At 43.0% G+C, this 18,049-nt stretch overlaps 1 protein-coding gene across 2 annotated transcripts in view; it reads right to left on the reverse strand.

The window, feature by feature from the left end:
* LOC309568642 (branched-chain-amino-acid aminotransferase, mitochondrial-like) overlaps window positions 1–18,049 on the reverse strand; it is a 67,927-nt gene that overhangs the window by 10,157 nt on the left and 39,721 nt on the right. For both annotated transcript variants that reach the window (XM_082274371.1, XM_082274372.1), the window contains exons 3-8: window positions 16,032–16,232; window positions 13,154–13,264; window positions 10,699–10,818; window positions 9,182–9,345; window positions 2,299–2,441; window positions 1,431–1,516 (exon numbers count right to left, since the gene is read on the reverse strand). In XM_082274371.1, the coding sequence (XP_082130497.1) occupies window positions 1,431–1,516; window positions 2,299–2,441; window positions 9,182–9,345; window positions 10,699–10,818; window positions 13,154–13,264; window positions 16,032–16,232 (825 nt within the window). The remainder of the gene's footprint in view (window positions 1–1,430; window positions 1,517–2,298; window positions 2,442–9,181; window positions 9,346–10,698; window positions 10,819–13,153; window positions 13,265–16,031; window positions 16,233–18,049) is intronic.

Consider the following 18,049-nt stretch of genomic DNA (forward strand, 5'->3'; position numbering starts at 1 on the left):
GAGCACCAGGAGCTACTAGGACCCCTGGGAACCATTTAAAATCATAGCTTTCCATTGGTTTACAGCGGAAGGCGTTAATGCTGAGGGACTAAGGCCAACTGCTGGGTGCAGTGTTGTGCAAACGTGCCACGCATTCTTTCATGGCATTTAGTGTCAGGGAAGCACCTTCATGCCCCTGCTGGTCTTTACTGCCCGCCTACAGTTACCTGGTCACCTCCACCTGCCTGAACATCTTCTGCTACCAGCAGCTGGCTGGAGAGTATTCAAGGCTTGTAGCCTTGTTTCAAAAACTTTATTGCCCCTGCCCTGTAGTGCAAAATATTGGATCCCAGACACATGTATAACAGTGTCACTGTCCCAGGTGCTTCCAGCTCACAATCCACTAAAGGTAATGGTGTTGCCTGCAGTGCAGCTCCAAAAGGGTCTGAGACTGACAACCTGGAATTTCATCCTCTGCTTGAGTCTATGGGGGTTGATTTACTAAAACTGGGGAGTGCAAAATCTGGTGCAGCTGTGCTTGATAGCCAATCAGCTTCTAAATTCAGCTTATTCAAATTAAGCTTTGACAAAAAAAAATCTGAAAGCTGGATTGGTTTCTATGCAGAGCTTCACCAGATTTTGCACATTCTGGTTTTAGTAAATCAACCTCTATGTCTCTTCCTTGTTTAGGCAGCTGGCGCCCTCCTGATGATGTGCTGCTGGGTCCCCCCTCCTCCAGCTACTGTATTGAAGCTTATGTCTCCTGGGACATGTGACATGCCTATTCCAGAAGGCTTCAGGAGCAGCGCATACCTTTCTCACCTAGGTTTCTGCCATTACTCTCAGAGGAGTAATGGCAGAGGCTTGAGGATCAGCCTGCAGATTTAACCAATGCTGTCTCCTATCTAGGTACCCCTATGAGCCCAAAGAAAGCCAAGAGCTTTCCAGTGCACCCACTTTATGGAGACTGAAGAACCCTGGAGAGCTGTTTTCTCCCAAACTTCACTTTGTTCATCCATCAAGAGTGACTAAAAATACCCAGGACATCTGGCTATGGAAAGCTTGCAAATCACATGTCTACTTTTCCCAATGCAGTTCTAGTTGCAGGAGAGACTCAGGAACCTGTGCTGTTATGTGACAGTAGGTAGACAGTCTCAGACCAGAGTTGGAACTTACACAGGGTTTCCTCTCTTTTCCCCAGTGGGTGAATAAAAACAAGGTAAGTATAGGCAACTGAAAGGGAGCTGCAGTAAAGTGAACCTGTGGCTTTGCTCTGCATGTGCACGTCACAGGTTCACTTTAAGGTGCAAGTTCCATATCCTGCATTGTAAGTCCAAGAAAATGGCAGGTCAAGACTACTAGTAACCACTAATGCTAATATGGCTATAGAAGAAACAATAAAAGAAGAATTCTGGACAAACAGTCAATCACACAATTTATCAAAGGCTTACCCACTGCCGTGCCAGATCCAGTAAACTCTGTCTTGTTACACCAGGGAGAATTAAACCACTTAATGGAGGGGTTATTAGCTCTTTCTCTGCAAAAACACACATTATACACTGAAAAGATTGAGCACTAACATCACCTGGATAAAATTACAAATTATAATGGCCATAAACAGGCACTGGAGAAGACAGCTATTACCACTTGTCTGTTACTCCCGTATAGTCCAGGTATCTCAAGCAACAGTTAAAACCTACTTGACCTAACTGGGCCATGCATGACCACCCTCAGAAAGAGCAATAGTGCATCCTGAAGCAATAGTGATGTAAAGTAAGGGGGGGGGGGGGGGGGTGTTTGCCTTTTATTTTCAATGCTCGGGATCTGGAGGTGTTAATTGGCCTCTTTATACAGGCTAAAGTAACATGGCGTCTCCTTAGCTTCCTGAAGATGCCTGAATGAGTAGCGAGGAGTAGATGATGACCTGGGCAGATTTTTGTCTGTTACAATTAATTAGTTCCCTGTAGACACAACATAAAGTAAAAGGAAATATATCTAATTAGATAAATCTCCTTTTAGACAGTTCTCACCCAAACAAGTGTCACCTTTGGAAGGTTTTCGCTCTAATCTTGCTCAAACTTTAACTAAAAATTTGGGATTTTCCCATGACTTTTCTGGTGGGTTTTGAATGTACTAAAATATATTTTGGAAAGAATGTCTAGGCAAGAAGCAATGAACAATAACCAATAGCAAGCAAGAAGCCATGAGCAGTGACCAATAGCAATCATCTTGTATTGAAGTGGGATTCTAGTCTAAACTTTTTGAATAATGTGGAAGGGTTAGAACTTCAGATTGTAAAATCTCCCCTATATGACTTACCTCCTTGTTCATTAGTCCAGAACATGAAAAAGTTCATTGTTCCAGCTTCAGTCACTTCATGGTTATCTCCATACAGCCACAACACTTGCTGACATCCTAGCTGGGATGCTTCATGCTGTACATATATGGTAGGACCATAGTTTCTGTGTGAAAATAGACAAATGGTATAAAATTACCCAAGCAGCCATTTATTTTTGTGTTTCATTACCTAAAAAAAAAATGCATTTTATAAGCATCTTCACAAATGTCATGCAACTGCTAACATTTTGTTCTACAGGGTCTCAGCTTTCAGAATATACAGTGCCTTGCGAAAGTATTCGGCCCCTTGAACTTTGACCTTTTGCCACATTTCAGGGCCGGGTCACACTTTTGCGAGTGCGGTGATCGCATGTAATTCGGAGCGCACTGCTCCTTCATTACATGCGATCAGATGTGCGGATGCGAATTCAGCCACACACTTTGTATGGCTGAAATTCGCACTGCACCCGCACAAAAGACGCACAGGACCGTTTTTTCCAGCCGCATCAGGATCGGATCGCACAGTGGTTCACACTTGTGCGATCCGATCCTGTGCGAACTGTCAGATCGCACTGCGATATGCGATCAAACACACACATATATACTCCCCTTTATATACCAGGTGCAGTACTCAATTGTTTGTGGGTCGTGTCCTCTCAGCTGTTATGTGGTTATGGTTTTTGTGTTATGTTTACATAGAATTTTTACTCTTCTATGCCCACCCCCATTTTCACAGAAACTTTTTTCATTTATATAATAACTCATTACCACTCAAAGAATTTTTCCCTTTACCATCCCATTGCTATTACAAGAGGGACCCACCCATGGTCATCGTTCAACGTTAAGAACATCTTAACCCCTATCTGCCAAAATTTCCAGACATACCCCAAGCGTTAATTGAACAAAACCATCACAGAAACCTCCCAATTTACTTGATTACCCTCGAGCTCGCTCAGCTGTGAAGACTACTCATAAGGGACCAGCTGTCGATCTCAGGAATGTCCAGACGAAGCTACGCCACGCCCAGCGAAACGCGTTGATGTCACCAGCCCAGCGATGCATACACTACACTCCTTGAAATGGATGGCGGATGCGAGGAAAAGGATTCCACTGATCGAGACATCCGAGACAGAGAGGAAAGGAAGGAAAGTGGCAGACGCTCAGCAGCTGACAAGCACGGGAACTTGACAGGACAGGTACTTTTTGCGGGGCGAAGACACGGCCAACGGCTGTTAGGTACACACAAACTGTGCATAGTTATACCACCAGTATGATCTTTGTACCATACAAAGTCCCCCAGAAACCCTGTCACCATACAAGTGCGATTGCAAACATATCAGTTATTCAGCTGCCTACCACTACCGCGATCCACGCATACACCCTCTAGGCATTCCCCACATACCAAGACACTTAAAGCGCCAAATTCAGCTCAGCCCTGGTTGGTTCATGCAGAGGAATATGCATATGGGTTAACTATCCTTCCAGCATATCCCCCATCCAGGTCCAGTTCCTCTCCAGTTAACCCTTCCCTTACCGGATCAGCACCTCTGCACCATACACTGAGCGACATCGTTCCTCCTACGCACCCGAGCTTCCACAAGGAACTTATCAGGACACGCATATTTATGTGAGAGGAACATGCTCAAATTCTCAGATACTCCATGTGAACTTCCTATACCCCCCCATTTTTGCTCCCTGATAAGTGACCACATTTTTTGCACCGGCCGGTTTTTGTACCATTGTTACATGTCTGTTTGTCTTGTTTTCGGTTAATCGTTGAATAATTGTCACCTGTACTGCATTAGTGTGTATCACACACAATATTAATACATTTTGACCTATTATCACATCATTCATGTGTCACCTTGTGTTACATCCACCCTCAATATAACCAAATTACTTCTGCGGTCTATGCAGAACACTTTTCCATGCACACTCCGTATAAATGCACCTGCACTGTGATAGTCTCAGAGGTCCGTTTAAAGTGCAGAGAGCATCATGAAGAACAAGGAACACACCAGGCAGGTCGGAGATACTGTTGTGGAGAAGTTTAAAGCTGGATTTGGATACAAAAAGATTTCCCAAGCTTTAAACATCCCAAGGAGCACTGTGCAAGCGATAATATTGAAATGGAAGGAGTATCAGACCACTGCAAATCTACGAAGACCCGGCCGTCCCTCTAAACTTTCAGCTAATACAAGGAGAAGACTGATCAGAGATGCAGCCAAGAGGCCCATGATCACTCTGGATGAACTGCAGAGCTCTACAGCTGAGGTGGGAGACTCTGTCCATAGGACAACAATCAGTCCTATACTGCACAAATCTGGCCTTTTTTTGGAAGAGTGGCAAGAAGAAAGCCATTTCTTAAAGATATCCATAAAAAGTGTTGTTTATAGTTTGCCACAAGCCATCTGGGAGACACACCAAACATGTGGAAGAAGGTGCTCTGGTCAGATGAAACCAAAATCAAACTTTTTGGCAACAATGCAAAACGTTATGTTTGCCGTAAAAGCAACACAGCTCATCACCCTGAACACACCATCCCCACTGTCAAACATGGTGGTGGTTTGGGCCTGCTTTTCTTCAGCAGGGACACGGAAGATGGTTAAAATTGATGGGAAGATGGATGGAGCCAAATACAGGACCATTCTGGAAGAAACCCTGATGGAGTCTGCAAAAGACCTGAGACTGGGACGGAGATTTGTCTTCCAACAAGACAATGATAAAGCAAAATCTACAATGGAATGGTTCACAAATAAAGATATCCAGGTGTTAGAATGGCCAAGTGAAAGTCCAGACCTGAATTCAATCGAGAATCTGTGGAAAGAACTGAAAACTGCTGTTCACAAAAGCTCTCCATCCAACCTCACTGAGCTCAAGCTGTTCTGCAAGGAGGAATGGGCAAAAATTTCGGTCTCTCGATGTGCAAAACTGATAGAGACATACCCCAAGGGACTTACAGCTGTAATCGCAGCAAAAGGTGGCGCTACAAAGTATTAACTTAAGGGGGCTGAATAATTTTGCACGCCCAATTTTTCAGTTTTTTATTTGTTAAAAAAGTTTGAAATATCCAATAAATTTCGTTCCACTTCATGATTGTGTCCCACTTGTTGATTCTTCACAAAAATTACAGTTTTATATCTTTATGTTTGAAGCCTGAAATGTGGCAAAATGTCGAAAAGTTCAAGGGGGCCGAATACTTTCGCAATGCACTGTATATATATTTTGGGGGGGGGGGGGGGGTTAAAAGTAATTTTTTAGCAAAAAAAGCAGAATTTAATGAGTGCAAAAGTGGGTAAACAAGCAAGATTCAAACATTGCTAAACCCTACTGAGGCCCGTTGGCAGCTCCTTTAAAGGGACAGAGTTCCCATTAAATTTGAGGTTAACCAGACCAAACTTCAGCTGAATAGTACTTCAAAACTGCTTAAAGCTTGAGGAAATCTATGCAAAAGCTTGCCCTACACACTGCTCTTAAATAAGCTGAAGCCCATGTGAACAAGGCCAACATGTCAGAATCATGTTAATTTTGATGTCTGTTCAGTAGAATTTATTATCTGGGCTGCATATAATTATGAGCTGACACAGATCAGCCTCCTTGATGTTGCCTCTCAGCTGTAAGGTTACAATGTTACAGTCAGAGTGGTAACTCAGAGAAGCGGAAGCAAAGGAAATGCTTGCTCCTGCCTGCAGCATGCTAATGACATCATTATCCCAGACTCCTCCTCCCAAACTAGACACAGTCGCATGATAGAACAAAGAAGGGAAAATAGAGAAGGCAGATGCAGTGTGGGGATGCTGATGCAGCTGCATGCATACACCATGTGTTGATGTGTGCGCACAACTGGAAGCCTTTAAATAGGGGATAAAATATTGATGGCTATTCTGTTTGCAAACTTTTGAATTTAGACTGTTGTAAATAAAAACAAAGACACAGTCACATGCCTGGAGCTTAAGAATGTTTTTTTTTAACGATAAAAGTTATGGCATTTTTGAAGTTTACGGTGCTAGACACTCTAGTTGTCTAGCTCAAGTTTAGCTTTTTTTATGTATAGCTTTAGTGACCTAACATACCTGTAATGAAGTATGTCCCACATTAGGCGGGCAGCTGGAGAAATCTTCACTGCATGGATGACCCGTTCTCTTCCTGTCTCTGAATTTCCAGCGCTGCACTGGTTAATAGCTTTGGGCTTGGGGTAGAGCTGCTGTGAAAAATTAGCAACAAGGACCTGCCCCTTCCTCCTCCATTGAGAAAAGTTATTTGATTGCTTTCAATACCTAACATAACAAAATCTATGAATGGGGGAGAGAATCCTGTGGCTCAAACGACTCTCCCCATTCAAAGACTGGGGTTGATTTACTAAAACTGGAGAGTGCAAAATATGGTGAAGCTCTGCATGGTAGCCAATCAGCTTCGTACTTTTGCATGTTCAATTAAGCTTTGACAAATTCCTGGAAGCTGATTGGTTTGTATGCAGAGCTGTACCAGATTTTTTACTCTCCGCTTCTAGTAAATCAACCCCGCTGTGTTACAGACAGTGAAAAGAATGAAAGAACTGTTCTCAATTGAGGAGAGGGTGGGACTTTGTGCATTTTTTCCCCCAGATCTTCAAAAGCAGCAAAAGCACTGGGCATCGCTGCAGTTTCTCCAGGATCTAAGCAACTATCACAAGGTGGGACATACTTCATTACTGATAAGTAATGCGACTAACAATGTACAGGAAAACAAATATCTAAAATTCAGCTGTGAAAGTCTCTATTCATAGTAAATTAAATGCATTAGGGTACTTATTAAAGTGAAGCTTTGTCATGCACACTAAAGTATTTACATATTCTGAACAGTTAATTCAGTTTAAAACAAGCCCTCCTTCATCTCTATATTCACGTGGACATTGTGAGGTCACCACCTCTCCTCTCCACCTTGTTCAAGCAGAGAACACACTGCATTTGCTAAGAAAATGAAAGGTTTTCTATGAATGGCACCCGTGCCAAGCATGGGACCTCCTGTGTTCACCAAGCAGCAGGGCAACCGCTTGGCAAGGGACCCGGAAGCCAACATCATCTACTGCAGTGATTACCAGCTTCCACGGGGATTGGCCAGGTATGGCACATGCACACTTATACTGGACCAAGATTGACCAATGTCACTATACAAAAATATATATACCTAAACTTCAGCTTTTTTTCAAAGTTCACCACACAAGCATTAACATCTCAGCTTCTCTTATACTGAGAATGGACCACTAAACTCACAATTTTGAATCTTGCGGACGACTACCGTGAATTTTACATGCCTTTTTACACACAATGCTCTGACTATCTGCCCGCCTCCACCTGGATCACATTGCTGCCTTTTACACACAATGCTCTGACTCTCTGCCCGCCTCCTTCTAGAGCACATTGCTGTCTTATACACAATGCTCTGTCTCTCTGCCCGCCTCCCCCTCGAGAACATTGCTGCCTTATACACAATGCTCTGTCTCTCTGCCCTCCTCCCCTGGAGCACATTGCTGCCTTATACACAATGCTCTGTCTCTCTGCCTGCCTCCCCCTAGAGCACATTGCTGCCTTATACACAATGCTCTGTCTCTCTGCCCTCCTCCCCCTGGAGCACATTGCTGCCTTATACACAATGCTCTGTCTCTCTGCCCTCCTCCCCCTGGAGCACATTGCTGCCTTATACACAATGCTCGGTCTCTCTGCCCGCCTCCCCCTCGAGCACATTGCTGCCTTATACACAATGCTCGGTCTCTCTGCCCGCCTCCTCCTCGAGCACATTGCTGCCTTATACACAATGCTCTGTCTCTCTGCCCGCCTCCCCCTCGAGCACATTGCTGCCTTATACACAATGCTCTGTCTCTCTGCCCGCCTCCCCCTCGAGCACATTGTTGCCTTATACACAATGCTCGGTCTCTCTGCCCGCCTCCCCCTCGAGCACATTGCTGCCTTATACACAATGCTCGGTCTCTCTGCCCGCCTCCCCCTCGAGCACATTGTTGCCTTATACACAATGCTCGGTCTCTCTGCCCGCCTCCCCCTCGAGCACATTGCTGCCTTATACACAATGCTCTGTCTCTCTGCCCCCCTTCCCCCTGGAGTACATTGCTGCCTTATACACAATGCTCTGTCTCTTTGCCCGCCTCCCCCTGGATCACACTGCTGCCTTCTACACAATGTTTGGGCTCTCTACTCCCAACCCTACCCCCCTGCATCGCACTGCAGCCTTACACAGACTCATCATTGGATCTCACCTCCTTATCCAGTTATGTGCTCGAGCTCCATTGCTCCCTCCCACAGTCTGTGATCAGCATTGCCATTGCAAGTGTCCTCCTTCACATCCCGCTCTCTGCACTACACCCTGTGCCTCGCTCTCTGCACTACACCCTGTGCCTCCCTCTGAGTTCACAGGAGCCGGAACGACAGGGGAGGCATTGGGTATCAATGCACTATTGACTGTCAGCATGCATTAAGAACAACACTGACAACATTGGGAGGTATACATCCCCCACAATGTTGATTTGCGTCAGAACTTCTGGGGACCTTACCATGGACCACTGGTTGGAGACCGCTGATTTAGGCCACTATAAACGCAGGTAAAGAGACCAGGAATTGCTTCTTTAAAACTCTTCTAGTGCTTGTTTAGAATATGTAAATATTTTAATATTGGTTGTCTGGACATACAGTAGGTGCCCTTTTGAAACGATATAACCAGAAATCTAAGTTTTCCCAGCACTCCTTACTGGTGTGTGACTAAAACTAAATTTTCTACTCCAATTATTTCCACATTTCTCAGTACTGTATATTTTGTATACATATACACATTTCTAGAGCCATAAATCTTTACATAATAGGATGTAAAAACTTACCCCCCTAGTTTATAGTTTCCTACACCCCCCATCCAGGCACGCACGTATTTTGGATCAGCCAACAGTGAGACAGGGTTAAATCCTCCACTGGGAAAGTATGGTCCCACTGGCCCAATAATGACATATAATAATGCATGATTGGATTTTGTGACACCGAGAGATGGCTGTGAGGGGAGAAAACAAACAAACAATGTAACATACAAGTAGATGTGATAAGGAGTATTCAATAGGGAAACAATATAAAAAGAAATTCGACCCAGCTCGGCTAATAAAAGAAGATTGTTAACATTCTATGAGGAAGTGAGCTGCCATCTAGATAGGAGGAAGGTCTGTGGATGTGGTGTATCTGAATTTTGCAAAAGCATTTGTTGCCCATAAACGGTTAATATACAAACTGAGGTCTGTAGGCATGGACCATAGAGTTTTTCATGGATAAAAAACTGGTTACAGGGCCGTGTTCAAACTGGGTGATGATAAATAACGTGTACTCAGACTGGTCTGGAGTGGTAAGTGGGGTACCCCAAAGCTCTGTCTTGGGACCAATTCTGTTTCATTTATTCATAAATTAAATAGAGGTTGATATAAACAGCTCAATCTCAGTTTTTGTGGACGACACAAAAATAAGCAGGGCAGTAACTTAACATTAGGATATAGAAATTTTACAGAAAGACCTGAAGAAAATAAGAGTGTACATGGCAAATGAGATTTAATGTGGAGAAATGTAAACTAATGCACTTGGGGGCTAAAAACATAAACGCAAATTACTCACCAGGGAGAGAACCTCTGGGGGAATCAAGGATGGAGAAAGATCTGGGGTCCTGGTAGAAGACAGACTAAACAATAGCAGGCAATGTAAAGCTGCAGCAAGCAAAGGCAGCAGACTATTAGCTTGCATAAAATAGAGAATTTACTCCAGAGATAAAACTATAATCCTGCCACTTTAAGAAAAACTCTGGGTTGGCCACATTTAGAGTAATCTGTCCAGTTCTGGTCCCCAGCCCTCAGGAAGGATGTGCTGGAGCTGGAGAGAGTCCAGAGAAGGACAAGTAAACTAATAAGGGGACTAAGGACCTCAATTACGAGGAAGGACTACAAGCACTAAATGTATTCTCCCTGGAAAAGACACACTTGAGAGGAGATATGATAGCAGTATACAAATACCTCAATGGTGATCCCAGTGTAGGAAGAAAACTTTTCAGTCTCAGGGAGTGAAAGAGGACACGGGGCCACACAATGAGATTGGAGGGGAAGTGGTTTAACCTTAAGCTGCATAGGGGGTTTTTCACTGTCAGGGCAAAAAGGATGTGGAACTCTCTTCCACAATTGGTGGTGTCAGCAGGGAGTATTGCTATTTTTAAAAGACCGCCATCTTATTGAACAAAACATACAGGCATATGGAAAATGATTATCGACATTGGCACACATACACCTACACAGGTTGAACTAGATGGACTATCATCTTTATTCAACCTTACCTACTATGAAACCATGAAAAGAAATATACGATCTGAACTTACCTCAGTGCCAATAAATGTTGGTCGAACATAGAGACTGGCAGTGTTAGACTTAGGGACCCAGTCTCGGTCAATGTCAATGAGTCTTCTCATACACTCGAGGAGCTCTGCCTTGTCAAAAGACTGAAAAGAAATAAGAGAAGGGCTACTAAATGAATAAAGACCATGGAGGACCTCTACTATAAAGGAGAAATTTCACTGGCTTAAAGGTAATCACTCTAACTGGTAGGCAATTATTGTGGGACATGAACACTTTGTATAAAGAGACCCTGTTGACAGGCTATTCATTTTACCAGAAATCTTCCCATAAGAGTATACACTATCTGTATTTATCCTATTTTATGAAAATTCTGCTCGATGCCGCAAACTTGGATAGGACTTCAGCACCTCACAGCTGTCACTCAAATTACACTGTATAGTATTTCCCTTCGTTCTTCGTCCTCCTGGCAGCTACATAAAGGTAATGCAGGGAGGTAAAGGGAGGGGCAGAGGAGCTAGGTCAGCACAAACTGCAATTACACTCCCAAAAGAGGAGAGGGCTATGTCATGCAAGGAGGGAAGAGGACTGGCCCTTAAGTAGTCCTTTTTTCTAGCAAGCTTAAAGGCACATTGTATATGGTTTGCTGAATGCATGAAAAAGAATGTAGATTACATTTCATAGCCGGGTAAATGAAAAAAGTTAAATGTCTAATAAAATGTATTTCATTCAATGCAAGGAACATTTCAAGTGAATAAAAATCATTTATAGAAAGGAAATAAATTACAAGGAGGCATTTAAAATACAGTACCTGGTTTTAATGTTTTTTTACGTGAAATTTTTTAAGTTGGTTAGGGGTCTTTTTTAATACATAAAAGCTGTATATAGCAAACTTGGCACAATCTCATGCATTTTAAGGCCTTTGGAAAAGACAAGGGACACTATTTGCACCTGGAGAAAAATAGGTTTTAGACTGTGTGTACAGAAAAGGTTTGTTACAGTAAGAGCTGAAAAGATGTGGAACAGTCTTCCATGGACACTAGTTCTAGCCAATTTAGGGGGGTACTGGAGACCAGGAAGTAATTGCCCCCCTGAGCAAATTGGGCTATGCATTTTAAGGGTTTTGTAGCTTCTTCTGGGTCAGCTGTGGGTTTAAGTTTCTTTTCAGGTTTTTAGATCATGTGTTTTGGTTGAAATCAATGTACACTTTCAACCTAATTATGGAACATATTCTGTGCACAGCTCCTACATGCGTGCATCAATTTTCGGTGTCTCCTAAAAAGTTAACACCCCCCTCCCCACCTTTCACAGTCCATAAAAAAAAAAAAAGAATATGATGGGTGGCAGGGAGTTTACAGATTTTACTTTTTGAATAAAAGCTGTACAAGAGCAAAATCACTTCTGCACACAAACCCCTAATCAGTATATGAAGTCACAAAAGGAAAAAGCACAAAGGAAACTTCAAAAGGTGCATGGACAATTTCATAGGTGCCCTAGGTAAATGCAGGTTTAAGTTAAAAAAAATACACAAGGTTTTTAATATATTTTGGTTAATAAATTGTTTACGGAGTTCAACAGCTCAAGCTGAAATGTGCACCAACCACTGAACGGTCAGAGGAGTGCCTCTTTCCCCCTCTTGCACTCTCCATTATAAAAACCTTAATGCCCTGAGACATCATGTCATGGGTACTTTATTTATAAGATGTTTACTTTTAAAATAAAGATCTCCTTTAACTAGTGAAACAAAGATACTTATTAGTTTGATGAGCTCAAAAAATGTAATTGTTCCCCAGACCATTACAGTCTCCCTTTACAAGGGATTTTCTATGATGGGCACTGCCATTTTCATGCAGGGAAATTCTATGCAAGAACTGAAATAACATTTTTCTTGATGATATATTTTTTTTACCTTATTTTATCAGGCAGTCATACATACAATCCCTCCATTGTACTATACAGTATTTACAGTACAATAATGCTAAAGTATTACACTGGCAGTAGGTTCAATAAAAATAAAACTAATAAAAGGATAAGTTCACCTTTTGAAAAAAAAAAAAACTGCATTATCTCTTTTCTAAGAAGCCCGCAGAGCATTGCACCGGCGATCAGCAGACTCCGGGTGCAATGCCAAGCTCTTACAGACTCTTGAGAGCAGGAAGATCAATGAACTACGAGAGCTGCAATGGCTGATAGTACTTGTAGTCTATTTATTCACAGGAAACTGAATAAATGACATGGCAGTGTGGGTGGAGCCCTGTGCAGGCACACTGTTTTCAAATTGTGACAGCAGGTGCAGGGACAGGATCCCCCACCCACTGTCAAACAAAGGAGGGGATCGGCGAGAGAAGGGATGCATTCTGAACATGTTACATCCTAAATATGGGTGTAACATGTAACATGTTCAGAAAGGTGAATTTATCCTTTTAACTGAAAGTTAGAATTTGTTTAGCAAAGGTTGTCGGATATAACATTTTTACATACAGGCAGACAAGCTCTCAGTGCTGTTCTGTGCATTCTTTCCATGTTCATCATTGGTCGGAAAAGGCGGACTTGATTGTCTTCCCCTTTGTAGGCTTTCATACCCTCAAAGAGCTGCAAGATAAAGACCAGGTAATATACATTGCTTTTTGCAGAAATGTTTTTTTGTGTTGTTTATGGGCAACATTGCACTCTGTTCGCTTTATCACATTTGATTACCTAATGTAATGCAATCTAACTACCTTCACTTTGCACATCAGAATTCACTCAAAACTAAACTCAAAGCTTTGGTGGACTTTTTTAAATGTTACATCTAAATGTTGTGTAAATTATATCCCATTAAAAAAAATGTACTCTGTACAATTAAATTTTAAAATGAGGTGAAGGAATAGACATAGTTGTGTTATCCTAGCAAGCTATGTTTTTTGTACTGTAACAGAACCACAAATTTAAGGTCACCTCCAAAGAAAACCACATTTCAGTTCTGGATGCTCACTTCCTAGATCTTTCTAGGAGAATCCCCAACAAAGCCAAACGGCCAAAGCTAGGACAGTGGTAAATAAATAATGATGTGAATATCCCTTGATAAAATCTCCTTAATGGAAAATAAATAATTTGTGGATGTAACAATGAGGCACAGACACAAATAATTATAGGGAAACTATGCCTTGGGCATGGGTGCTTAACCTGTGGCCCTCCATCTGTTGAGGAACTACAAGTCCCATGAGGCAAGGCTGACAGTTGAAAGCATTCCTCCCAAAGGCAGAGGAATGATGGGACTTGTAATTCCGCAACAGCTGGAGGGTTTTTGTGTTCTCGGAGCATAGCACCGGCTGGACCGGGCGCATGCGCATTAGGATCTGCACGTAGAGCATGGTGGTGGATAGCCTTGGATATACTGCCAGAATCCAGGCAGCTAGGTTGAACGTCCACGACTCTCCCCTCCCGTCGTGACCTTGAGGTGGTTTTAGAAATGCGGCCACAGTGGAATCCTTACGCTGTATCTATCTTCACATAATGGGAGTTTTACCATTGTACTGTTTTTACCTTTACCATATTAAAGCCTAATCACACTAGGGCAGCTTTTCACTCTCCTCTTTTGTGTTTTTGTCTAGATGTGTTCCTGCCACCCAGAGGATCCATAGAGAACAGCAGCCCCCTTTGGCCCCTTTCCAATCAGGTCCGCCTGTCAGTTTTTCAGGCGGACCTGATCGGATGCCCCATGCACCTTTATGGAGCAGCGAATGTCAGCGGTGACATCTCCGCTGACACCCGCTGGTATCCGGTCCAGTGTGGTTTCGTGAAATCCAGACGGATGGAAACCCTATTTTCCATCCGTCTGGAGGATCGGATCAGATGAAAACGGACAGGCGGTCTGTTTTCATCCGATCTCCCATAGAGGGGAGCGGGGATCCGACAGCTCCGTCTCTGCAAAGTAAGCAGAGACGGACCTGTCATCCGTCTGTTCATCGGGGATCGGTCCCCGCTGAGCAAAAACAGAGTCTGCCGGGTGGAAAGCCCCTGTGACTTGTCTAATTATCATCATTAGCCAGCTCGAGGGCTATACTAAACTGTTGATCAGCGCACCTGATAGTTTTTTTCTTTTGGTAGTGAGGCATTCCTTCACTGTGCTGGGTCAGAAGGAATATGTAGGTGTTGTAGGTTGTGGCACACACTGACACTACCTGTTGGATATTTACCTGCCAGAACAGCCCAGAATTTTCTCATAACGGCAAGGCTCCGGAAGCTGCTGCAGGCATGTTTTCTTGCAATGGCATAGTTTCTTTAAGAAAATTTAGTAAGCCAGCCTTAAACTGACCAGACACTAGTAGAATTTCAGTAGACATTTTTAATTTTAAGAATTTGCATTCGATTTTTTATTGGTTAGTAGTGTCAAATTGGTTGTTTGCTTTTGACCTCAAAGAAGAAGAGAAAAGACATAGGAACGGTATGTAAAATGTTTCTCAAATGAACAAATTTCAAACAGGGAATGTGGATTTGTTTGGGAAAGTCCATTCATTCCCAAAATTGAATGTTAAAGCAGTTGTATACCCCCCAAAAAAAACCCCTGCAAGACAATGGTATAATGTGCAAGTATGCATCGCATACTAGCACATTATGAAATCCTTACCTTAAATGAAGCCCCTGCAGTGGCGCCTGGTCCCCGCTGAGGGAGCTGACATGTTCCCCCGGCGTTTCTTCTGGGTTCGTGGGCTCCGGAGCCGTGAGTGGCCAGATGACCTCATTCCTGCGCATGCATGATATGCCAGACCTTTAGAGCGCCATGCACAAGTTCCCGCATAGCAAGCCGTGTGGGGCACTCAGTGTGGGGGAGCCCAGAGTGTCAATGGGGAACCCTAGAAGAGGAGGATCCGAGCTGCTCTGTGCAAAAACCACTGCACAGAGCAGGTAAGTATAACATGTTTGCTATTTTAAAAGAAAAATCTGTGACTTTACAATCACTTTAAATGCAAACCAAACCATTTTGAGATACTTTCAAACAACATTCATCAAGTTATCGAATTTACTGATGAAAATTTGTACGAATGTTTATTCCATGACCAGCTTTAGATACTTATAAATAATTAGCAAAATCCTCCACAAACCTATGAGCACCAGCTGCAGAAGCAGTGTATTGCAAGCAAGTAGCTGTGCTTTAATATGCAAATTAAAATCCAACTCAACCCTCCTAATTTATTAATGTAAAGCAGTCAGGCTACATAAATTATGCCCCTTTTATTGTTTTAAAGAGCCCAATTAAATTGGTGCATTATGATGTGTTAAAACTTGCATTACCGTAACTATATTTCCAGTATATACGCACACACATTATAACACTTCAAAATCAAAATGACTTTTTCCCTCAGTTAAAGGGACTTACCTCTACAGAGTAGTGCAGAGCAGAACTGGCAGGGTGCAGGGAAAGGTTCTGAAATGGTTTAACGTGTGGCTTGCCCCAACCCTTGTCATTGGTCCATTCGATTGTAAGCATATGATCAGTAAAAGTCTTCCCGAATACCAAGGTCGAAACATGAGGTTTCTCTTTGGGGTGTTTGTTCAAATCTATTTGCAGGTCTGAAGCCTGTGGGTAGGAAAAACAACAAGGACGTTGATTCTGAAGAGTCCACCAATCTAGGGCATACTATGGTATTATGGTAATGTACAGTCACATGGCCAGGATAGTGTAAATAAAAAAAAAATAGCCACATATGTGCCAGGCTGATTGAAAAAAGAAGAATTCAGCTCTGGATCCAGGAAGCCAATATGGCCAAAACTACAACGGTCTTCATTTAAGAGCCATACTGACACCGAACAACATGATTCATGGCCTATAAATGTAACTGATTCCCAAATTGAAGAGAGATCTGCAGAAACCCTCTGGCTCTTGTTACACCTCTGGCCCCCGAACATCATTTTTGCAGTGTGCTGGGTCAGGAAATGGAACTGACTGTTTTAGTATATATACTGCAAACATACTCGGGGACCAGAAAATATGATGAGACTAGGCATATGTATATGTCCGTCGCCACTGTTCAAAGTATAGCTTGACATAAATATCTCTTACCTCTTATCTATCTCTTAGGCTGGCCACAGATTACGCAATTTTCTTTCCTTTAACCGCAGGTGGAAGGAAAGGAAATCACTCGATTCCCCCAGCAACGCAGTCAGTGTTGCTGGGGAATGCCTGCCGCTGCAGGGCGCAGACTGCATTTCCAGACGATAGAATACAATGGTTACTGCTAGCAGCTACAGCCACTGGCATTACCAGTATGAAGAAAAATCTGACATGCTGGTTGAACCCAAGCTGACCAATTGATCAACTTGGGTACAATCAGCCTGCCCATACATGGATCAGTCCCTGCTGAACTGGCTAAATTTTGATTCATGTATGGCAGGCTTAGCCCTTAAATTAAGACAGAAGTGTGTTACTGGCCAGATCACCTGGTGAAAATAAAGGGAAAAAAAACTCAAAACAGAAAACGAATGCTGCCGTGACATCTAAGGATTGTTAAAATATTACAATTTTGGTTAGTGTCGGTTCACACTATGGCGACAAGACTTCGGGGCGACTTAATGAAGTCGCCGTGCACCGCGACTTCGGTGTGGCCTGCACCGACTTCACATAATGGAAGTCAATGCAAGTCGCTCCGTCTTCGCCCAAAAGTAGTGCAGGAACCTTTTTCTAAGTCAAATCGACTTGAGTTGCTCCTATTAGAACGGTTCCAATTGCAGAATGGAGCACGACTTGTCAGGCGACCAAGTCGCCTGACAAGTCGGATTAGTGTGAACCGGCACTTAGGTGTTTCGATAGGTGCTACATTTTAGAATTAACCCTTCACCTACTCCTAACTCCTTATCCCTACTCTAGCTCTATATTGTAAGTGTATGATAGGGCAAATTAAAAAATATATGCAGTACTAATTTGCCTGTGTTTTGTATCTTACAAAATACTGCAAGTACCTGCTGATCTACCAGAAACCCAGTGTACTTTTCACTTCCTGGATGAGCTGACAACATAGTGCCTCTGCTGTACTGAAATCTCAATCAGTGTCCCCAGCCCTGCCTATATAGAACTGGGCAAGGCTGAAAACACTGCTGGAACTTCAGATGAGGAGTGGGGGAAGTGTTCTGTATTAGAATACTGAACACCTCCCCCTCTTTTCATCCTCATCACCTCACATATGCATATGTAGTCCAAGGGACTAACTGGGCAGGCCTGAGAACACTGTTTGGAATTTCAATGCAGCAGGGCACTGTGTTGTCAGCTCAAACAGCACCTTGGGAGCACACTGGATTTCTGGGGGATCAACAAGTATTATTTTGTATTTGTAGTGTGCTTAAAGAGACAAAACAGGGGAAAATGTGTATACATTTGTAGCACTACTCCCTTGGGAGCTG

The sequence above is a fragment of the Pelophylax lessonae genome (genome assembly GCF_965119305.1).
Source record: "Pelophylax lessonae genome assembly, chromosome: 12".
NCBI classification, from domain to species: Eukaryota; Metazoa; Chordata; class Amphibia; order Anura; family Ranidae; genus Pelophylax; species Pelophylax lessonae.